This window comes from Equus caballus, chromosome 13 (assembly GCF_041296265.1).
Source record: "Equus caballus isolate H_3958 breed thoroughbred chromosome 13, TB-T2T, whole genome shotgun sequence".
In the NCBI taxonomy this organism is placed as follows: domain Eukaryota; kingdom Metazoa; phylum Chordata; class Mammalia; order Perissodactyla; family Equidae; genus Equus; species Equus caballus.
In genome coordinates this window covers 34,851,988-34,876,243 of record NC_091696.1, presented here as the reverse complement: position 1 = coordinate 34,876,243, position 24,256 = coordinate 34,851,988, and the positions used below count along the sequence as shown (strand labels likewise).

Here is a 24,256-nt window from a genome sequence, read left to right as displayed (position 1 = left end):
TACTGAACCACAATTACTGCAGAACTCTACTCAGTTTTCTTAATTCTTAAATCAAAATAACATATGTTTCTCCAGGTTCCTGAGTAAATTAAATCTTTGTGAAAAGCCTCGATTATCTATGATATGCTACCAAGTAAAGTACTCTCTCATTTGAGATTAGAGAGAGAACAGGATTAGCATAGAAGAGAAAGTTAAATCTTTTATGCAAATGTATGGAAGGGTAAAAATGAAGTTAGTAGAAACCACTATGTAAATATCATTAAAAGGTATCTTTAAAAGAGAAGTAATAGAGCAAATAGTTATATAGATCATGAGTATATACTCTCAATATACTCCATAAGAAAGTTAGGCAAATAAATACCTGTAGCTTGGGATAAAATTTCCAATGATACCATCAGATTAGGACTTTAAAAATCTCTGCTCTCTAATCAGATGGCAAAGTTGAAGATGATGTAGTCAGGACAGCTGTGTTGTTGACCCAAAGTGACTCCAGGGACAATGCAGGCTCTGCTATCAAGGATGCATATTAGAATGGAAAAGAACAACAGCATTTCTAAATTAGCATATTTTAATAAAATCTGTATTACTCTTAGTAGGTATGTGAAAAGAAAGTATTACAAATAGCACAAAACCATAGTGCGTGTTAGTATACTAAGTTAACTGAAATTTACTCTTACTATGCAAGCATCGCTGACTAAATATTCTAGGTGTTAAATGTTTAGTTCTTGTTTCTGAAAATGATTTTTCTAAGACAGGAAAAAATAATATGCCAAGCAGAATGTATCAAAATAAATATTTATTAACATTTGAAGCTTTATGTACACCTTCAGAAGCAAATGTGCAAAGGTGAGGAATTACAAAAATCAACCTAAAATCCTTTCCCCCAAAGTAAGTATAAATGAGCATTCAAATCAGCAGTGCCACCACCAACGGAATAAAAAGTAAGTGTCTGAATGAATACAAGTAATTATTTTAAATGTCATTCAGATATTCTCCTTTACAGTTACAACTTCGAAAAGTAATAAGAGGCTGCATACATCCAGAACTCTGGGTTTTCACCTTACCCTAACTTCTTAGTAGCGGTATATAAATATATTTCCATCTTTTTGTCCAGCCAGCAAATGAGAATCTGTACCTGACCATTTCACAAAAGACCAATTTTGGTCAGAGAGAGGTGGAAGGAGAGCAGTGCAATGACCTAGAAGTAAGTCCCAAATGGCGATTGTTCCAGAAGTCAACACTGCTGCTGCAAAAGTATCTTTCACATCACCTTCCAGGAACCTAACATCAAGCAGAGAAGAGACAATTTAAATCATATATTAAAAAAAAAAAAAGGTTTGCCCCCCAAAACCGTGCCCTGCCCCCTAAATCAACAAGAACAAAAAGCCCTGGAAATATGAAGGCCTCTACTTGCAATCCTAGGTGTCTGGCTACCGTGGTGCAGTTTAGGACATAATCACATATCCAGTCCCTGCCTCTCCCAGCTTGTACCCCCTGCACCCCAGCTCACAGTGGCCTTCCTTCCATTCTTCAAACCAGCCAAATTCAGTCTCACCTCAGTGTCTTTGCTCTTGCTATTCCCTCTCCCTGACAGGCTCTAACCCCAGATCTTAGCATGGCAGGTTTTTGGCGTCAGATAGGCCTTCACCTCCGTAGAAAGGTCACATGAAAGCACCTATCTAGAGTAGTGCCCACATACATACACTCTGCTCCCTCTCTACCTGTTTTTATCTTCATAGCTCTTTTCACTATGTGAGATTATCCTATTTCCATATTTGGTGGGGATCTCTCCCACGAAAATGTAAACATCATAAAGCAGAAATCTGCTTGTCTTTTTAAGACAAGGGCTCTGAGGTCAGCTATCAGGGCTTGAATTCTAACAAAGGAAGCGCTGTGTCACTCTGGGCAAGTTATTTAACTTCATTAGTAAAAATAGGGACATGATGATATGAGCATCTACTTCACAGGATTGTTGTGAGGTTTAATGAAATCGTTGATTTAAAAAGCTTAGCCCAGTACCTAACAAACAGGAAGTGCTTAATAAAAATCAGCTGTCATTCCTCCCTGCCATATCACTAGCACCTTGCAGAGTGCCTAGTACATGGTCTGCCCTCGGAGAATATTCTGAGGGAACTGAATGATAGTTTCCATCCCTGGCTCCCACCTGACTTTGTGTAGCTGACTCCTAACTCATCTTTTGAAACTCCGTAAAGTTTTCCTGACAGTCTCTCCCCAACCTTCCACTGCCAATTCAGCTGCCCCTCCATCCATTGTGCTCCCAAAACAGGGCAAACCTCCTGGCATTTTGTGCACTGAACAGTAGTCACTGGTTTTCTCTTCTAAATTCCATGAGATGAGAAACAGTAGTGCTCCAACAAGATTGGCACCAAATAGGCTTTCAAGGTTTGCTAAACGAATGGTTTTGAAAAGTGACAAGGGAAATGCTTAAGCAAGTAGTTATCTTTACCCTAAATTTCTAGGCAAATAACTATGGTTCTCTCTTCACATCCAAGAAAACAAGTTCTATATGCAAGCCTATATTGCAAATGATAGTCCTGAGGTTCTTGCTGGGCTAAGAACATTTGCAGAAAGGCCACAGCCGAGTGCACAGGGAGAGACTGTCTTTTAGAACATGCATGGATCCAGCAAGCTCTGCACAAGACCCAAAGAAACAGAGACATTTTAACTACCAAGGATCCTTATCCTTGTGAGTTATTCAAGCTAGACTTTGTGATCTTGATTTCTAGGTCTATTTCCTATGACTCTGCTGCTAAGTTCGAACATTAATAAGGGCAGTCTTCAGGAACAACACATTCAGATGTTGCCTGGTTGGCCTAACAATACCAGCACTACTTCAGAGTTCTACACAGCTCAGAAAACAATCGGGATGCCAATAACTGTGTCACTGATAAATAGATTTTCTCATCAGTCAATAGATAAATATTTATCAACAGATAAAAATCAACTGCCTCCATGATGGAGGCTCAGTCAGATTTCAAAGTAAAGATGTCTTCCTAAAGTACATTTAAAACTTTCTTGGGCCAGCCTTGGCGGCCTACTGGTTAAGTTCAATGCACTCCGCTTCAGTGGCCCAGGTTCGGTTCCCGGGCACGGACCTATACCGCTTGTCTATCAGTGGCCAGGCTGTGGCGGCAGCTCACATACAGAATAGAAGAAGATTAGCAACAGATGTCAGTTCAGGGTGAATCTTCTTCAGAAAAGAAACAAAACAAAACTTAATTTAGGTTTGATGGAAAGAACATAAATTATAAGCTTTTTGTACAGAAGATTAATTACTGATTATATTTAAAATGTTTTTGTTATGGGAAAAAACAGGGCTTGAATATGCATAAAATACCTATCCAACCCCATACTGGTACGGATCAGGATGTAGGGAATCTGAGGTTTGACTCAGATCCACTAAACTTCATCCTGCTCCTTAACATTCTTCACTATGATCTGCAGGATTTCACGTTTTCACTCATCTAACTGATATAAAAATATCTGGTTTTTGTATTTGCATAAGTGCCTTTCAAAACGTCACACTCGCTGAACAGCAGTGACACACTTGCCTTCCAGCCTGCCCTTGAGGAAGACAGTAGAGCATCACACCCATACTCAGGGTCGTCTTCGGGTTAATCACAATCAGCTGAAACACAGGGCTTCTCAGCGCCTCACTCTCTTTGGCACAAGGATGACTCAGAACAACAAAGAGGAGCCCCTAATTTAGAAGAAAAATTAATAACCAAATAAATCATCAAGAATATGTTGGGAAAAAGAAAGGGCTGGCAGGGACAAAACTAAAGAATTACAGGAACGATGAATCGGCTCTTGAGTATCTCGGATTCAGACACTGGCTCGTTTCTTTCAGGCAGGCACTGGAGAGACTGTCACTGAGCTGGACGTCTGGCTTCACTAGCACAGGGCTCCTAAGATTTTTCAGCCAGTCTTGCAGGCGTGAATCTAGCTGACTCATGGATTTCCTCCGCCTTAGAGACTACTAACATGTCATGCCATCCATTTAGGGAAATGTTGGCACAGGGAAAGAGGGCATATAAATACGTGGACGGAGTCCTTAAACTAGAAATGTGCATTCATAGGTTGGTTTGTGAAAATTCAGAACACGTTTTCCCAGAAAACAATCTTGCAAGCGGTGACTAGACTTTTAGGCCAGTCTACAAGAGCCTGTTTATTTATATTTATAAAGTAAGAGTGACAGAAAAAGGCACCATCACCTGTGGTTGTTTCTGTAGGAAAATGTGTTACAGACTTCTCCCAGCTTTAAAATTACATGTTCTAATAATAAGATTATTGTGTGTGAAGCTATAAATGTCACACACATATATATAAACATATATATGTATATTATACGTTGAAAATAAATTACCTTTGAGGGTAAAATGGGGAAATTAATTATAGGGCCATCTTAGGATTGATAACATTCATTTCTACTGTATGCATTTCTAGAAGAACTAAATTCTTATAATGAGAATGAATTACCTTTATAATTAGAAAACAAGTGAGTCAAAAAATGTTAAATGCCATACAATTAACTAGGGGTTGGCACACTATGGCGCACAGGTCAAATCTGGCTCAATGCTTACTTTTTTATGGCCCATGAGCTAAGAATGACTTTTGCACTTTGAAATGATTGAAAAAAAGACAGAGGAAGAATATTTTGTGATGTGAAAATTATACGAAATTCAAGTTTCAGAAAGTTTTAGTGTCCAGTAAGTTTTTTTGGAACATAGCCATACCCATTTGTTTACATATCGCCTCTGGCAGACAGATTGTGTGCTATAGCGGCAGAGCAGAGTAGCTGCAACAGAGGCCATGTGGCCAGCACATCTGAAAATATTTACTATCTGGCTCTTTATGAAAAAGTTCACCAATTCCCACACTAACTATTAACTACTATTTCCGGAAGCTGGCTTCATGGAGAACTTTTACTTACTATCTTACACATTTCTGTGCTAAATGTTTTAATATCAAACAGGTATTAATGTTATAATAATGAAGACAGAAAATTGTCTAAATGCCTTATATTTATTATAAATTATAAATTATAGATTATAAACTATAAATTATAGATTATAAAAATATCTAAATAAGGTAAATGTAGTAATTCCAGAGACAAATTCAACCTTTCTATTTTAAGGATGAAAAAGTTAGCCTCAAAATTATGTGAGAGATTATCTGCGATCACACATTTGAGTTCAATTCCACAGATCTGGCCGGGGTGGGGAAGGACGCATCCTCTGCATGTGGAGCCTCTGGATGCCGATGCTGACAGAGCTGCCACTGAGGCTGAGAGACAGTCTGCACAAAAGCACTGAGCTGGCTGCTACCGCCTCTGCTCGTGGCTCCCCGGTGGGCACTCGAGCAGTTTACCTCTGACTCCTGGACAACGACCTGTGACCTGCGCAGATGTCAAGACTAGACTGTAAGCCAAGTCGATTAACACAATGGCTGAGAAGCTGTGTGCATTTCCAGACGAGGACACTGAAGTCTAGAGAAACACATGTCTAGGCCCATTTAATCATCCTCCCTAAGAGAATTCATTCACATCATAAACCATTTATGGCAATGTGGCTGGGAGCCAAGTCTGATAACAGGCATGATATTTCCCGGTACAAATTCACAGCTAGAAATAAATGTTTGCCCTTAAGTCAAAGAACCAGAAAATTTACCAGGCAATCATATTGTACCAACACTTATTTTCATCCATCAATTTCAAGAAAGAACAAACACTGCTATCCAATTTTGAAAAAGAATAGGCAACCAGGAGGGTCAGTTAATGGCTACTTATGAAGTTACCGCTCTCACTCAGTGAGACCAACAGTAACACACAAAGTAGACACAAAGTGGTACCCGCAGATCACTACTTACCATTTCAGAATAGGCTTTGTGACAGACTGAAGCTTGGTAGGAATCGCCAATGTGCATCTTTCTCAGGAGCTGACCGGTTCTTAAATTCCTTAGACACCAAAAATAAATAAGCTGATAACATTCCTCCAGCAAACTGGTTTTCACATAATACTCTCTTATTTATCACAGCATCCTTTAGGCGGGTGACCGAGGGAAAAACTGAGAGAGACAGTACCTTTGTTTTGTTTAGTCACAGATTTAGCTAAAAACAGAACACAGTTTAACTGTGCCAATGGTTTAATTTGATAGTTTAGCCTTAGATTGAATCTGCTCTGCCACGAGGGATAAAGCTCTCCAAATTCCATGAGAAAAGTTTTCCATGATCTCATTTTACTTGGTGTTGAAATCAGGCACACGGTGTAGCTCTATCATTACGATTCTGTCACACTTCTTGTTATGCCTAAATTTTCCAAGGATGACGATGGACAGGAAACCAAATTTGCTTAGATGAGAGACTACACCTAAAAGACTTATAATTATGTCTGTACAAGACATGTTTATACTAGAGCTAGACCAAGATGATGGAGAGAGAAGGGATGACCGAGATGGGGTAAAAAATGGAAAAAGGAAGAGAGGAGAGAAGAGGGTGAACATAAAGAAGGAAAAAAAGAAAGTTTGTTGGAACCACCCCTTAGCTTTACTGGGGAAAGTGACATTGACAACTGTTCTGTCATGTGACTCGACTGATGAAAAACTTTCAGGGGCTCTCCATGAGCCACAAGATAAAGTCCAAGTTCTTTCTCATGGTATTTATAACCCTCATGAATCCAGCGCTGCAATACTGTATTACCCGCTGCTCCCCTACTTGTAATCTTCTCACTCTCCATACAACATAATATGTACATTCCTGGCTCTAGACCTGTGTTCAAGCTCCTCCTTCCAGTGTGCTCCCCATCACCACTAATTCCCATCCCCATTACTGACCAATGCCCATTCATTCCTTAAGGCCTACCTTATGGCCCACCCCCTCCAAGCTGCGTGAGCTCCATTTAGACTTTCTCCTCCCTTTTGGCACCAGTCCACAGAAATCTCCTCTCCTCCAATTCCCTATAGTACTGTCCATATGCCTCATTTGTTATTTAATATAGACTGTAATCGGGTACAATGTATTCATTCAACAAATACTTGCAAACTTTCTACGGACCAGGTACTGTGTATAAAAACTGAAGAAGGAACACTGAATTCTCATGTATGTATGTAAGGTTTTCCTCAAATAAGGGACACCAGGATAGCTTTATCCCTTACAGAGGTTAGCACACATTCTGTATTTAGTAATTGCTCTTTTCCAAAATCCCAGAGCACTTTGTCCAAATCTCTGTCACTTTGACTTTGTGTGAATTGTAAAGGAATTGTACACTGTGAATTGTAAAGTAACCTTATTTACCTACTAGATTTTAGGGGCTTTGGGACCAGGACTCATATCTGATTTGCATCTGCATCTCTCACAGAGAATGGTACATAAGTAGAGACTCAAATATCTATTAAATGATTGAAACATGGGTGCTCAGTTAATATAGCTTGACCAAGATTAAATATTTAGACTTTCAGCAGTAGTTTCAAAAAGGGTCACTTGAGGGGCTGGCCTGGTTGTGTAGTGGTTAACTTCACATGCTCTGCTTCAGCGGCCTGGGGTTCACGGTTTCAGATCCCAGGCACGGACCTACACGCCACTCATCAAGCCATGCTGTGGCAAGTGTCCTACATAAAAAACACAGGAAAACTAGAACAGATGTGAGTTCAGCAACAATCTTCCTCTCATACACACAAAAAAAGGCCACTTGAACCTTGAGTATATAACATGAATCACTTTAGACATCTAACAAATCAGGAGTTCAATAGGAAAGTTACAAACTACTATATGTAGGGGCCAGCCCATTGGTGTAGGGGTTAAGTTCATGCGCTGCGCTTCAGCAGCCCAGGGTTTGCAGGTTCAGATCCTCGGCGCAGACCTAGCACCACTTGTCAAGCCATGCTGTTGTGGCGTCCCACATAAAATAGAGGAAGATGGGCACAGATGTTAGTTCAGGGCCAATCTTCCTCACACACACACACACCAAAAAAACCCCCAAAAAACAAAAAACTCTACTCTCTGTAAATATAAAGTTCTATAGAGCCTAAAAGGTAAATGATAGTTTTTGATAGACAGTATGATCCATACATCTTTGAGTAACAACCCTAAGCAGGAGCTAAGGCAGGCACTGAGAATACCCACCTCCAAACACTTTCATGATACAAAGTAGCATATGCTAAGTTAAAAATAAGGGCAATATGGGGCGAGCCCAGTAGTGCAGTGGTTAAGTTCACACACTCCGCTTCAGCGGCCCAGGGTTCACAGGTTTGGATCCCAGGTGCATATCTACACACTGCTCATCAAGCCATGCTCTGACAGCATGCCACAACTAGAAGGACTTACAGCTAGGATATACAACTATGTATTGGGGCTTTGAGGAGAAAAGCGAAAAAAAAAAGAGGAAGATTGGCAACAGATGTTAGCTCAGAGCCAATCTTCCTCACCAAAAAAAAAAAAAAAAAAAAGCATACCTAAAAAAATAGAGTGGGCTTTATCTCTGTTAAAAGAAAAAGGGGGCATTGAGGGGTGGGAAGAAAAACGGGAGCTAAGGAGTATGGAATAGCTGGAGTGGAATTTTTAGAATTTTTATAATAAAGCATTGGAGAAATGAAGCTGAAGAAGAGCCAACATGGGCCCCACTGAAGGTTTTATTTCTAGAGGAGAATGGGGAGACCTGGGAGGAAGAGTGTTTATAAAGTAATAGTATAAGATGATCTGGAGGTTGAATCTTGGTTGATGGCAAGGAGACCAATTACTAGACTACCTTAATAATCTAGAAGCCAAATAATGAAGGTCTGGATCATAGAAATAGCTGCAAGAATAGAAAAGACAACTTTGTAAAGAACACTGTCCCTAGACAAGACTGACAAGCAGAAACCCTGAGGAAAGTACCAAAAGTGCACATCTGCTGCTCTGGATAGAAGGACATCTGAAACCCGGGTCTCCCAGCAGATGAGAACCTGGTTGAGTTTCAGAGGCTCCCCGGTGGAGACGGGACAAAGTTCCTCTCAGGGGCCATGCTTTCCTAGTTTATTCCTAGAGGGTGGGGTTGGACGGTGCAGAATAGGTAGTGACACTATCATAACTTTCTCTTACCAAGCCCATTGTGCCTTCCTTCTGAGAAAAAAATCAATCTATTCTCCTAATACAAGTTAACCTTGCAAGTACCTATGGCGAGGTACAGTTCTCCCCTGTGGTCAGGAAAGAGGTGGCTGGGGACTCCTCAACTTCAGTTTCCCTATCACAAATTTGTTAAATTGGATCTTTAATCATATTTTTTATATCTAGTAATTTTGGATTGTATTCTAGACATCACGAACGACACATCATAGAAACTCTGAATTCCGTTAGGTTCCTCTGAAGAATACTGATCCTTTTTCCTAGTAAACAGTTAACTTGGCTAAACTCAAATTCCAAATGCTGAAAACCAGTTCCATTCTTTTTCCTTACATGGGCTGCTTCGAGTCTGCCCTGTGTACATACATGCAGTTTAAAGGTCAGCCAGATATTTAAGGAGAGATTACAGCCAGTTTAGAGCTCCTTCTCTGGCACTTCACTTTTTGGGATTTTCTCTCTCTTTCTAGCTGCTGTGGTCACCCTGAACTCTGTCCTGCGGCTCTTTAAGACAGTGGGACAGAGGTTTTCTATCAGGTATTCAGTCATCTACTGCGCAGACTGGGGCCTCCCCTCTGACTCAGAGCCATAAGAACAGGAAACTCGCCCAGTGACAATGCTTTCTTCTAAGTGTCGAACCCCCTCCAGTATCTTTCTTCTTTTTCTCACTCTCCAGTGCCTTCAGATAGTTTTTTATATCTTGTCCAGAGTTTAAGCTATTTGAGGTAGGAGAGTTGGTCTGACAGAAGCTACTCAGCCATTAACCAGAAGCAGAAACAATCATACCTTTTAGACAACGATAAATTTCATTTATTTTAAAACAGTCTACTCAGACTGACCTTTTTGACAATGTCTGAATTAATACAACGTTTTTGTTAAGACAAGTATATGGCATCTGACAGTAAACAAACGACAACACAATCATGTTTACAGAGTCTCTGATCTAATCTTAAGAACTCTGTGAAATTAGAACACAGATGAGGAAACTGAGGGGCTCGAGGGAAAGCTTACCAGATAACAATGTTGTTCATTATAGTGGTACCAAGCAGAGCCTCCTGCATCCCTTGAACCTCAGCAAAAGTTAGTATAGTCTCTTCAGGGGGCATCAAAAACTGTTTTTCTTTGCTTCTGCATTTAAAACAGTATTAAAAATCAGCACTTTGTATCAAAGCAGTTTCTAAGCAGCCCTTCTACATATTATGGAGCTATGCATAATAAACACTAATGCAATACCAGAAAAAAATTTCAATCAGAAAACATGTCTATTCTAAACTTTCTACAGTGAACATTTATTATCTTCATATTATCTACCTGGATATATTGCAAGCACCTCAACTTCATTACATCCAAAATTAAACTCACTGGCTCTCTCTTTAAACCTCATGTTTCTTTCTGCATTCCTATCTCGACGAACTGTACCACCATCTACCCAGGTGACCAGCCTAGAAACCTGGACATTATCCTTGTCTCCTTCTTCTCTATCTACTCAATCACCAAGTTCTAATGATTTCATCATTTCATCTCTCTCAAATTGTCTGCTTCTCCCCATCTCCACAAACATTTTCCTAATTTAAGCAAACATTTATCTCTTGCCTAGACTACTGCAACAGGTCATGAATAAATAAGATAAACATGGTCCATGCTCTCTGTTATTAGGAAAGACAGATAAATAATCAGAATAAAGTGTAACAAGTATATGATAGACATAGAGGATGCTATGAGTTCTGTTTTCAACACGTTGAATTTGAGGTATCCATGAGACGTCTGATAAATAGGTGTGCTGGTCTAGAGGTTGAGAAAGAGCTCAGAGCTAGAAACATGTTTGCAAGTAGTCAGTATCTAGATGGAGACTGAAGCAATGGAAACCAAGTGTATGAAACAAGAGAAGGGTCTAGCATCTTAAGGTACTTGTAATATTTAAAGGATACTCAGAGATTTCAAAGAAGACTGAAGAAAGAACAAACTATAGTTGCTGAGCTTGCACTCCACTGACTTCTTCCCTGTCGTGTCTGGCTCGCACCTTTCTAAAGTGCTTCTACGTTATAGCCTAGTGTTGAGGCAGAACCTGCTATACCATATCTACAGCACAGGAAAACAAGATGCTAGTGGTCCAACTCTCTCTGAAACCCTGTGATGAAATCATTCTTTATCTAATAGTTAAAATCGACCAATGCTTTTCTTACCCTCCATCTTCTGCAAAGGTCATGATTTCTACTTGTTGATCACAAAGGGTCCCACTGCTAGTGACTAGCCTTCTCTGTGTCAGGCCAAGCACAGCTTTTATATTTCCAGAACTCAGGAGTAATTGCTTTTCACTTTCACCATCAGAGGAACAAAGTAATGCCCTAAATCAAATATAAGGGAAAATGCAGAGAAGTCAGGTGTAAGCCTTTAATATCAAAGGACTAGGCTCAAACTTTAAATGGAAACTCTGGTCAGGGATACTGTTCTATTGATTTTGTTTTGTTTTGTTTTTTTAAAACAAATCTCTCTTCAGACCTAAATTTAGATTCTTTCAAGACTCAAGCCTAGGTTATAACTTGCACTCAGAACAGCTAACAGAGAGAAAGATAAAGGGAAAGAAAAACTACTCCCTGAGAATTACATACCTGATTTCTCTGATTTCCAAATTTCCCAAAGCCACACACACAAGATTACAAACATCAGGCACTAGAACTATCTGTAATACTGGAACCTATATTAAAAAAAGCAGCCAAAAATTATATTTGGTTGTTTCATTTTTAATTAATCTAAATTTTCCAAAACTTGGTCACATTCTTTTCTATTCTCACTCTACCAGGATTAACTGCTAACATTTGAACAAATGTGAAAAGGTTCAGCAAACATCCTCTTTTTATAAGCTGTAAATCCAAATGTGCTATATGCAAAACAGTGCTTACTATAGCATTTATTTATGCAATCTACACTTCTACCAACAGAATAATTAAATAAATTCTGACATGTGAACAAATGGAACAGCCATTTAAAATAAGTTTATTCACTGAACAAATATTTACTGAGTACCCCTATGCAGAGCACAGTGCTAGAAGCTGTGGACATAAAGAAGACGAATGAAATTTGGTAAGAAAGTAGATCATAAACATTCTCACAAAAAAGAAAAAGGTAACATGACCACGTGAGGTCATGGACGTGTGAATTAACTTGACTGTGGGAATCCTTTCACGGTGTATACATACATCAAATCATCACATCATACACTTTAAATATATTACAATTTTATTTGTCAATTATGCCTCAATAAAGCTGGGAAAATAAATAAATAAAATTCAAAATAAATAAGTATGAAGAATATGCAGAAATAAGGAAACACGTTTATACAGTGAGTGGGAAAAGGCAGACTGAAAAATTTTAAGCACACTAGGATTGCAGCCATGTAAGATATGTATGAAGGTGGACAGGGACTAGAAGAAAATATATACAGAAAAAAAGCAAGAATGATGTTTTTGTGAGGGATAAAAAATATAAGTATCAGCAAGTTTAGAAGTCAGAATACACATGAAATTCCAAGCTCTTCCCTCCAGAAGGTCTAGTGCAAAAATTCGTCTCTGGATAAACATGTGATAAAACCAATAAAGCACAGTGTTAATTACAGAGTCTAGATGGTGAGTGTATGGGTGCTCGCTGTACAACTTTCCTGAATGTTTAAAAATTCTCATCATAAAAAGTTGGGAAAGAAACTCGACGCTCTGCTCTGTCTTGCATGATCACAGATCCCATTTTTGGTAAGCTGCCCATCTATATTACCACGCAAATGACTGCAGAGATCTCTTTCACCTCGAAGATTCTGACTTACCTCTGTGAAGTGCCAGGAATAAATTTTTTCCCACTGCCAAGTATCCAGAGGTTTCCAAAGAGAAACTACATATTCACACGCAGTTATGATACACGGCTCTTTCAAACCAGCTATTTCCCACCACATGGCACTCACATCCACAGAACAGGAACCTGAAGTATTCTGACACAGAATGGCAATAAATTATGTCAAAGGGATACTTGGGGTCTGTTTCATGAAAAGAATAAATATGAAAAGTGATGGATTACAAGGATTAGATGAAATACTAAATAAATGTAATTAAAGTTTTATGCAGGTCAAAAGAGAGAGCTTTGTGGGTCTTATGCAACTGAAAAACATTGCCCATACACACTTATATTATGATGGATTTAAAATGTATAGCTCCAGAATGGAATAGATTCAGATTTAACCACAAAAAAGAGCCCATAAGAACTTGCCCATGTGGAAATGAAACATGCTGAGGAAGCACCCATGGGTTGAAGAGGGAATAAAAGTGAAACAACATACTATTTCTAAAACGAACAAGGAGAGTCCAAACATGCAGAGCATGGCCCAAGCAGTATTTCCAGAAAAACTTATCATCGTAAAGGCATTTATCAAAAACAAGAAAGATAAAAATATAGTATGCAAGCAGCTCAAGAAGTTAGTATAAGGATAACAAGATAAGCACAGTGAAAAAGAGAAGGAAGGAGTTATTAAGGATAAAAACAGAAATAAATGAAACAGGAAACAAAAAAACCCAATTAACAACCAATACAACCAAAAACTAGTTTTTTTTGAAGACCAACAGAATGGACAAATTTCTTAAGTTTGATGTAGGAAAAAAATACTGTTAGAAATGGGAAGCGGGAGAGAGGCTTAACTGCATATACACAGACAAAAAAACTATAATAATGATAAACTTTTTAATTGCAAATTTGAAAACACGAATGAAATGGTTGATTCCCTAAGAAACTAAGTTACTTACATTGATTCAAGGATAGCTTTGAAACCACATAGGTATGACTATGTATTTTTTATAGAAAAGGAATCCGGGGCTCAGAGGCTCAATGATTTGCCCAAGGTCACACAGCCAGTCATGGCAGAAACAGTTCATGTGGATTTAAAGCTCTTTCTTCTACACCAGTTGTTCTCAACTGGGGGCAATTTTGCAACCCTCCCCCGGGAGACATACAGAAATACCTGGAGACATTTTTGGTTATCACAACTAGGGAGGGGATGCTACTGGCTCTAATGGGTGGAAGCCAGGTTTGCTGCTAAACTTACTACAATGCACAGGCCAGCCCCCAACAACACAGAGTTATCCAGCCCCCGTGTCAGCAGTGCTGGGTAGGAGAAACCCTGCTCCACACCATGCTACTTCAAGCACCATGGATAAAAAGTTAACTAGGTCACGGGTCCAACCACTTCTCAGGACTTACCAAAATAACATTAACAGAATATCATAATTTATATTTCTTAAAACCATATACATCACACAGCATATGAAAGATTCACCATTCACTATATTATAATCTAGAACTACTACTCATTTTCTAATAAATCACCATAAGTGTTTCTTCTAGAAACATTACACCATTTGGATAGGAGTCTTAAATGGCTCCTCTCTCATTCTTCTTCTCCCTTTGTCAAAATGCCTGATTTTAATTTAGAGACCAAGCTGAGTTACTTAGCTTAAGTTGATCTTGGCAATAACTTGACACATAAATGTCTTCAGGAGATGATCTCAAAATACAAATATGCATGCCACAACTAGAAGGACCCACAACAAAGAATAGGCAACTATGCACCGGGGGGGTTTGGGGAGAAAAGGAAAAAAATCTTTAAAAAAAAAAAATACAAACACAGGTAAATATTGTGAAAAACAAAGAATTTAAATCTCTTTTTCTGAATCTGGTTTACCAAGTTTATTTGACAGTAATTAGGAATGAGAAGCTAGATGATCAAATTCTCCTCAATTTTCCTATAAATTCATTATAAATTTTTCACATGTAAGACATAAGACACATTAGAAAGTAACAGTCTTCTGACCTTTAACTTTGAAACCAATTGTAGGTTGCCTGGGTTTACCCTGTCACACGCAGGAACATCTGCTATTTCTGTCTGTGGAAACAAAAGGCACAGGATTAATCTACACTTTATGTCTGAGGTCTGTCTGCAGCACTCACTCATCAGAACATCTACTTCCTACGTTTTAATTTCTCTGGCAAAAGCAGCAAAGCTCCAAATGCAACCGCTTCACTGATGACAAAGAGAATAGGATCACCCCACATTTAAAAAACGTATTTTTTAATTAATCTTAATTTACCCAGAATGAACTTAATGTTTACAGTGAAGTCACATCAGAGGAACGTGTTAAAACATTCTTAAACACTGAGGAGCCAACGTGTAAGGAAGTCATGCTGTCCACATTCACCAAGATATTTCATTCCTTTAGAGAAAATGTCACAAAGGAGGTGGACCGTACCTGTTCAACGGAAAGTTTCCACGATTCCAGACATGTATTCCCATGCAGCTGATTTTCTTGGAAAGTGAATGACTCATTGGGAAGAGGTGTTGCTTGGGGACCAGAATCACAGTCACAGGAGGGCTTTCCCTTCCTTCCTGACACATGCAGGCTGCCGTCTAATTCTGGTGGGCTGGCCCAACTGTTGCACTGCTTATGATCATTGGCAAGACTGACTGGGGTGTGCGAGTGAGAAAGCCGGGGTGGAGAGCAAGTTCGTCCAACAAACTCTGCACACACTTCTTCACAGCGTGCTCGGGAGCCAACAGCTGGAGTAACGCCTAAGATGGGGAAAGTGGGTGAACATGCGTCTGCTGCTGGCGCGTCATTATCGTCTGGTCTAACTGTATTTAAAGGAGTGAAAAGCAGTATGGACGAAGAAAGGCCCTGAGGCTGGCTTTTTAGGCTCGGCGTTTTAGGGCATGCTTTTCCTGGTACACTAATCAGTTCCTCTTCCAAGTCCTCCATTTCTGTATCGATTTGTTCAGGAGTCAATTCCTCCAAAACAATACAATTTCCTTCTCTAAGAGGCCTCTCCCCATATATTTTTGATTCAAAAGGCTCAACTGCCCTTTCCGAGCAGAACTGCAATTTTTCAAGTTTAAGAGGTCCGAAGTCTTTATCAGGTAACTCAAAGTCAGTGATTTCGAGAAGAGACGATAGTTGCTTTAAACTTAGCATTTCATTCTTATGAAATGGAGCACGGAAAGCATCATCATCCAAAGCCAAATAAGCACTATTTCTGGAAGAAAGGGACTCCTCTTTTTTCATTTTTTCATTTTTTTTCATTTGACAATGACTTTCTTTTCCTAAAATAGAAAGCGACAATAACAAATATCCAACAAAAGAAACATTAATACCCAACAAAGAGTGAGCTTCTAAACTCCAATACAGTGGAAAATGTTCATTACTTTTCCCACCCATGGCTCTGAAACCTCAGTAAAAGGTTCAAAGCTTGGCCGTAGGTTAGTAGTTACCCAGCAGCTCTCCTTTTGCGTATCAAAACCAGCATGGCGCTGACATTAGCTGGGAGAAGGAAGACAGGAGTCTAGTCCCAGCTCTGCCACTGATTTGCTGTGTTATGTTGGGCAGTCAATTCACTTCATTTTCCCTTGGCCCTCATAAGGGAACTAGACTAAGAATCTCTAATGTCCTTCTTCCCCTAAAACTGATTCCAACAGGCTACCAGAATACAGTCTGCAAAATGCTCGCTCTTCTCAATGAAGAAAACTTAGTCCCCTTTGAGGGCAAAGAGTAATTTACTGCTCTTAGAGTGACTGGAATTCTGTATCATTCAAAATGTGGCTGCATCCATCACCAAATGAATGGATAAACAAACTGGTACACACATGTGATGGAATATTATTCAGCCATAAAAAAGAATGAAATACTGAGTCATGTTATAATATGGATCTCGAAAACATGCTAAGTGAAAGCAGCTAGATACAAAAGGTCACATATTGTATAATTCCATTAATATGAAATATCCAGAATAAGTAAATCCATAGAGATAGAATACAGATTGGTGGTTGCCAGGGCTAGGGGGAGAGGAAACGGGGAGCAACTTTTTAACGGGTATAGGGTTTCCTTTTGAGGTGATGAAAATGTTTTGGGACTAAATCGGGGTCATGGTTGCACAGCATTGTGAATGTACTAAATGCCACTGGATTGTTTGCTTACTTCAAAATGGTTATTTTTATGTTATGTGAATGTCACCTCAAGAAAAAAAAATCTTTCAATGTAGCTGCAGGTTACTAAAATCACAGCAGGTTATTTTCAAGTACACAAAAGAATGTTTCTAATTTATTACTAGATTGCCCTACTTTCTGATTTCTTTGTATTTGTGTTGGCTTAAAAGATGATAAAAAAGCCATGATGATTATTATTTTTAAATTAATCAATTAATTATAGCTCATAGACCAAAGCCTGCATCCCACCGTATGGAGCAGCTGGCTGCCTGTTTTTGCAAATAAAGTTCTATTGGAACAGTCACATGTACATATTGTCTCTGGTTACTTTCGCACTATACTTGAGTAGCTGTGACAGAGCACAATGGCTGTATTTACCACCTGGCTCTTTACAGAAAGTCTGTTAATTTCTAGTATAGAATCACAGTGAATTAGCTAGTTTTTGTGCTTAGTTTATCAGATATAACTACTGAGTAAATGAATAAAAAGTTTAAATTATAACATGTCTCTTGCTATCATCCAAAATCTTGTCTCCCACAGACCTTACAGACACTGTATTAGAGATTTTATCCAAAAACGTTGCTCAGACCTATTGCATTCCTAAGAGAGCTTGTCAGTGGACTCTTACTCTAACACACATTTCATTTCACTTCAGAAACACTTCCTGTATTAGCTGTAAAGCTTCTACCCATGGAAAGATTGTGTCGTACCTGAATAAATACTAATTTTAGGTAGACATCTAATGTATTTTCCTTCTGTGTCAACTTTTTCAACCACGTTAGTGAACTCTGACACCACATAGCTAGGTTTGAATCCTGGCTCTGTCACTTTAATTAAGTCACTTTACTCTCCTTGTGCCTTAGCTTCCTCAGCTGTAAAGCGAGGACAGAAACAGATTCCCCCTCATGTAGGGACGCTGTGATTCAGGAAGTTAGCATCTGTGCAACATCTAGGAAGCACCAGGCACAGAGTGTTAACCAGCGTCATCATCAACCACACCGTGATTCACCTCCAACCCTCTTCTTACCACGAATAGTTGCTTTTTCATTCTCATCTTTGCGCAACGTGACTCCTTCCTTGGACCTATTGACACCACACGTGCCAGAAGTTGGCAAAAGTAGTTCACAACGATCTAATTCAGGGGTGCAGGTTGACTTTCTTTTTCCTCCGGGTCTTCTGCCAGATGTCTGGGTAACCGCCTTCCTAGAAAAGTCATCTGGAGTGGGCCCAGTGGGGGAGCTGACTTCGGTTAATGAGAGAAGTTTCTGAGCAGGACTTCTCGAGTTGGGTCGTCCTGTGCATGTGTCAGACATCCTAATTTCACTTTGCTTAGTCTCTTCACTGGAAGAGTTTAAATTTTTAGTAGCTTCCTTTTTATTTTTAAACCCCTTCTTTCTGACACCCAAATGACTCTGAATTACAGCCTCCAGGGCTACTTTCCTCTGGCAGCTGGACATGCGTCGCGTGGTTCTAACATAATATTCTGCAGGAAATAGGAGGCCTTCAAGCACTGTGCAAGAATCTGTTTGATCTTCTGCAGAATCAGGGGAGATTACTTCTAGGCTGAGACTGTTAGGTTGACTTAGAACCTCATTTTCCTGAATACTTTCATTTCTACCATCAAGAGTGTTATTGGGAGATTTTAAAGACCTCTCTGCGTGATTTTGTTCTTTGAAGTTTTGGTTTTCATCTGCTGATAAGCTATCAGAAGTGAGTTCATTTAGAGAACATGAATTATCTGCCTCTAAGTTAGGACTTCTAGGCAGCTGGCCGCTTGCACTTACAGCTTTATTTACCTCTGGGTTATCTGTAAGGACAGTCATTTTTTTGTCTTGTGCTTCTAAGTTTACAGGTGAAACAGGGCTAATGTTTTCTAAACTGTGAGCAATAAGTTCACCGTTATCTTCAGAAGGCTTATGCTCGAGATGCTGACCACTACTGCTATCTAGCAGAGTATGCACAGGCAGTGTAGTCGCTCTGGGGAAGTCATTTCCTCTGAAGAGCTCATCGACACCTCTTTGTGGTTTGGCATTTGGAATTAATACACTCCCTACATTAGTTTCTATAACTGCTGCTGGAAGATCTGAACCGTCAGACTTAGGACTTGGAAGGTAAATTCTTTTTTCAGTTACAAGTGTCCTAGGATTTTCTCTATTGATTCCTTCCTGTTCCTTTAGTCTTTTGCCAGAGAGTAGAAGGGAATCAGTGTCAAAGAAAGACTCTCTTTCCTGTGAAATAAATGTTCTCTTCTGCTGCTTAGTTCTTCTCCCTGGCAGCTTACTCTGCCTTTTCTCACCATCAGGGCCATGGACCCTGTAGGGAAAACGTTCTTGGATATCACCTGTTCTTTGTATGCATAATCCTTCCACTGGGCCATGTCCTGGCTCCGCATCAAGCGTGACAGATGTCTTTCCTCCAGTGTCTTCATTGAGATGGGAGTTGATTTGTAACGTGTCACAAGGAGATGCTTTATTTTTAGGTTCTAAGAAGAAAAAATGATAATTATTAATATTTTTCTTGTAAAATGAAACAAAAAAATACTCCATATTTACTTTAAAATAGTGTATATAAATACTACCAAACATTTATTTAAGAGTCAATGGTATTTCATTCAGGCAGATCAAAGTTCATGTTTTTAATAATCTAATAAACTATAATAATTTTAAGTAAACATAAACAAATAGAATTATGCTGGAAATAATGATTTTTTTTAAAGGGTTTTTAAAGATTTTACTTTTTTCCTTTTTCTCCCCAAAGCCCCCCAGTACATAGTTGTATATTCTTCGTTGTGGGTCCTTCTAGTTGTGGCATGTGGGATGCTGCCTCAGCATGGTCTGATGAGCAGTGCCATGTCCGTACCTAGGATTCGAACCAACGAAACACTGGGCCGCCTGCAGCGGAGTGCGCGAACTTAACCATTCGGCTACGGGGCCAGCCCCTGGAAATAATGATTTTTAAACTAAACTTCTAGTTTAAAAAGAGCAACTCAACAATCCAACTGAAAGCATAGTTTGTTGCTCAGAGAATAGGAGAAAATATTTATAAATCACATATCTGATAAGGGTCTAACAGCTAGAAGATACAAAGAATCTTTACAACTCAACAATAAAAAGACAACCTAATTAAAATATTGTTAAAGGAATTGAATAAACATTTCTCCAAAGAAGATATAAAACTGCCAATAAGCACACGAAAAGATGTTCAACACCATTAGTCACTAAGAAATGCAAACCAAAACCAATTAGATACCACTTAACTTGTACCAGGATGAATCTAATTGTGAAAATGGAAAATTACAAATATTAACAAGGATGTGGAGAAACTGGAAGGCTTGTGCATTATGGTGGGAATGTAAAATGCTACAGCTGCTGTCGAAAACAGTCTGCCGGCTCCTCAAAAAGTTAAACATAGAATTACCATATGACCCAGCAATTCCACTTAGGTATACACACAAAAGAACTGAAAAACATAAAAAACACTTGCACATTATAGTTCACAAGAGCGTAACAGCCAAAATTCGGGATAGCCAAAAAGTAGAAACAACCCAAATGTCCATCAACTGATAAATGGATATACAAATTACGGTATATCCGTACAATGGAATATTGTTCAGCTGCAAAAAGCAACCAAGTACTGACGCATGCTTGGATTTATGTATGCATGGATAACCAGTGAAAACATTATGCTAAGTGAAAGAAGCCAGTTACAAAAGGCCACATATTGTATGGTTCCATTTATATAAAATGTCCAGAATACGTAAATCCACAGAGACAGAAAGTAGATTAGTGGTTGCTAGGGGTTAGGGGTAGGATAGGTAGGTACAGGGTTTCTTTTGGGGGTGGTGAAAATGTTCTGGAATTAGATAGTGATGATGGTTGCACAATCTTGTGAATACACAAAGAAGCACTGAATTAGACAGTTTAAAAAAAGTCTATCGCTAGTCCTTATCTTCTGGCTGTGAGAAAAAGAACCAGAGTCAAATATACCTGGGAGACGAATAACAAGCGAGCTTTACCTGGGCGGTTTAGCTGTGGTGAAACTTCTTCCTGGAGCAAGTCATCTTGTCCTTCCACTGTTTTCTTAAGAGAATTCTTAACCTTCTCAGCTCTTTGGGCACGCTAGAGAAAACAAAAGCAGCTCAAGGGACAAATTTAACAAAAAGAAATAAGTTTTTTAAAAAGTTTTATTATTATCAACTGTTTTTATATAGTTTGTACTACAATACCCCAATTTGAGAGAAGAGGATTCACTTACCTGAAGGCGGGCCAAGGTCTTGCTGTATTCCCTTTTCAAGAAAGCTAATTTTTCCTTCAACTGGAAGAAGAAAAACACCAAAGAGTACTGAGCAGGTGGAAGGCAGAGTCCGAGAGAAGGGGTACAGTGCCTGTGAGGGCTGAGTGCTCAGCAGTCCCTCAGCAAGAGCAAGAGGCAGTGCAGGGAGTGGCGATGGCCCACACTCCTTTCCATTCTCACAAAGCACCAAGCTCTCAGATACCTCAGCCCCTCTGCAGAAACTCTTCCAGCTACCTGGAGCATTTTCTCCTCACCTCATTTTGCTAATTCCTACTGATTCCTCAAGCCTCAGCTGAGATTCTTTATTTCCCTGGGGTAGACTTCTAGGTCCTTCTCCAAATCCAAGTTAGACAATGCACCTCTCCCCTGGGCTTCCTTTATCACAGTACTTATTATATTCTATGTTGTCTGTTTACTTCCATTTTCCCCTGTGAGATCCTCAAAGGAAGCAGGAGCTGTCATCCTTATCAATCATTCCACAAATGCATCTCTTATTTGTCAGTTATTGGTCCAGGGATCTCTAGCACCTGGACCAACAACTGATACCCAATATGTGTCAGTTATTGTTCCAGCTCCTAGATACACAGGCGTCAGCTTACATATAATGGAAGATACAGAGAATAAACAAGAAAACAAACACATAAAATGACTTCACATGGCAGTCAATATCTAGATAAACAGGGAGCTGTGACAGTGCCTGGCCTACAGGGAATGGTGTACAGTACTTTAGATAGGGTGGCCAGGCAGGCCTTTCTGAGGACTACCATTCAAGCCCTCATGTGAAGGAGGAAGGAGCTAGCTTTGGGAAGATCAGAGAGAGAGCAACTTGTCCAAGATGCCCCAGTTTATAAATAGATCGCATCTCACAGCATCCTGTTTATCACCAACCTTATCGATATCTGGGAATTATCTTGTTGACTTGTAAATGACCCTTCTCACCCTCACTAGAAGGGAGGACTGGATACGAGGGCCGATGAATTAATGTGAACAGAGTTTAACACAATGCCTGGAACAGCCAGCACAACCTACAATCAAGCTAACATCATCAGCACAAGCACAACGTGGCATGGATAAGGTTATTTAGGGCAGCCTGTTGTAGCAACAGAAGCTGGAAACCTAAAAGGCTCTCAGCCGAGTAATATTTAAAGAAAAGATGGCACTCCTACACTACAGAATGCCATATACAACTTAAAAAAATAAGGTAAACATATGCTATTGGGGATGTTAAACAAGGAGAAGGAAAACGGAAGTTGCAGAACCATCCAGATCATACCATTTATGAACACTGACCTTTCCAAACAGTACACATTAATTTTCGGTGGTTAGGGAGTACAACGGCACCCCTCCCCACGCCCCACCCCGCCCACCATACACACACACAAACGCAAACGCGCGCACACACACACACACACACACACGCACGCAAAGATCGAAAGTACCAGACTAAGAGATTTACTTGCGGGGGCGGGGGCAGGGAAGGTGTCAAAGGAGGCTTAGCTTTATCTAAAGTTTAACATTTTGTATTTATGCATTGGTGCTGTAATGAAAACTTGTTCGTGAGCACGGCGCTCTTCTACATTTTCACTCCCTGTGCCCCTTCAGTCCGGAGAAGAGCGTGGGTCAGAGATAACTGCCGCCCTCGAACAGCAGAGGAAACAGCCTATAATCCTAGGACAGGGGGTCGGAGTTGCGTCTGCCCTTCCCGCACCCCTCGGCACCTTTTCCTTCTCCTCACAGCTGAGGGGCTTCCCGAGAGGCTCTTCCATCGGGCCAGCGGCCGAAAGAAAAGAACAGCCGTCGCCAGCTCCGGGCCTGCGGACACCAGAATCACGGCTGGCCCCGAACCCCCCAGGCGCCGAGGGAAAAACCGGGGATCAGCGCGCGACCAGCCGGCCCACGTGGGCCCGCGCGCCGGGAAGCCCCGCCAATTGCATCCGGCGCTCAGCCTGCGCACGCGCAGCCGGAGACTGCCGAGCAATGGAGCGGGGCCGCCCAGCGGAGAGCCGAGCTGTGGATGGGAGCCGAGGCCGCCCGGAGCGGAAGTGGGGCAGCTGCCGGAAGTAGTCGGAATCCCTGAACGACAGACGGGCAGACAGACTTTGACAGAGGCGAGAGCTGCGGAAAGGAGTTGGTGGCCATGGAGTTGGGCGAGCTGCTCTACAACAAGTCCGAGTACATCGAGACGGTGCGCGGGTCCAGTCATCTGCCCTCCCCTTGCCAGGCCTGCGTCCCTCTGAGCCCAGAGCCGCCGTTCTCTCCCTGCCCCACCCCGGGTCCCGGTGGCAGTTAGTGGGGATTACCTAGGGACACTTCGTGCATGGTCTGGCTTCGTTATATATTCTTTGTTTGGCCAGTTTAGCCTCTTTTAATTTATTCTTGATTCCCTCGTGGAGATAAAGTGCCTTCCAGAAAGCAGGACATCCGTCCAAATATTAATTACAGCTCCAGGCTTCCGACCAATTTAAAGTATTTTTTGAACTGACATTTCGTAATTTATTACTGTGTGCTAAAGACTGTTAGGTTCTTTATAGTCGATACATAATGTGTGTAAATTGCTTGAAACAGAGTAAGTGTTCCAGCAACGTTCCTGTTATTTTGTTTTTCATTGAATTCTCACCACTCTATGCTATTATTAGTAAAGTCGTTATCCTGGTTTTAGGGCTGTAAAACCGAAGTATGGAACTGAGACTGGAATCCGCGTTTCTGATGCGGTTAGGCTGTAGGCCTAATGGTCCAAATTGTGGATCCGTTCTTTGAATCCCCAGTTTCCTAATCCATGCTTGCTGCTTTGATATACTGCACTCCTTCCGGTGCAGACCACACCCCATTTCAAGTCCTTTTCT

General features: G+C 40.4%; 2 protein-coding genes across 9 annotated transcripts in view; one reads left to right on the top strand and one right to left on the bottom strand.

The window, feature by feature from the left end:
* Positions 1-779: 779 nt before the first annotated feature.
* On the bottom strand, positions 780-23,382 carry PALB2 (partner and localizer of BRCA2). Of its 5 annotated transcripts, none has more exons than XR_002799252.2 (13): positions 23,132-23,382; positions 21,375-21,434; positions 21,136-21,238; positions 18,148-19,602; positions 15,394-16,241; positions 14,958-15,029; positions 12,927-13,088; positions 11,722-11,807; positions 11,296-11,457; positions 10,124-10,240; positions 5,890-7,626; positions 3,573-3,721; positions 780-1,281 (listed from the first exon to the last, which is right to left on the bottom strand). XR_002799252.2 is itself a non-coding variant. In XM_005598843.4 (13 exons), exons 1-13 carry the CDS (start codon positions 23,177-23,179, stop codon positions 1,074-1,076), a joined length of 3,558 nt encoding a protein of 1,185 aa, XP_005598900.3. In that variant the 5' UTR covers positions 23,180-23,382; the 3' UTR covers positions 780-1,073. The 5 variants fall into 5 exon arrangements, 2 of the variants coding, with proteins under 2 accessions (XP_005598900.3, XP_005598903.3); XM_005598843.4 differs by having other exon boundaries at positions 5,890-5,977; XR_011424717.1 differs by lacking the exon at positions 11,722-11,807.
* DCTN5 (dynactin subunit 5) overlaps positions 23,346-24,256 on the top strand; it is a 37,377-nt gene continuing 36,466 nt past the window's right edge. For 3 of the 4 annotated variants that reach the window (XR_011424725.1, XR_011424724.1, XM_005598842.4), the window contains exon 1: positions 23,372-23,598. Coding sequence is in view for 2 of the 4 variants with exons in the window: in XM_005598842.4 (XP_005598899.2) it covers positions 23,551-23,598 (48 nt within the window). In the remaining 2 variants the exon portion in view is untranslated. Of the gene's footprint in view, positions 23,599-24,256 lie in introns of all 4 variants that reach the window. The other variant, XM_001501020.6, reaches the window with a different exon arrangement.

Bases quoted from the DNA above. Each gene is read 5' to 3' on its own strand.
- PALB2 (XM_005598843.4), bottom strand. From the start codon at position 23,179: ATGGAAGAGCCTCTCGGGAAGCCCCTCAGCTGTGAGGAGAAGGAAAAG. The intron at 21,435-23,131 runs GTGCCGAGGGGT...TTCTTCTTCCAG, and splicing joins GCTGTGAGGAGAAGGAAAAG to TTGAAGGAAAAATTAGCTTT. The intron at 21,239-21,374 runs GTAAGTGAATCC...TGTTTTCTCTAG, and splicing joins AGACCTTGGCCCGCCTTCAG to CGTGCCCAAAGAGCTGAGAA.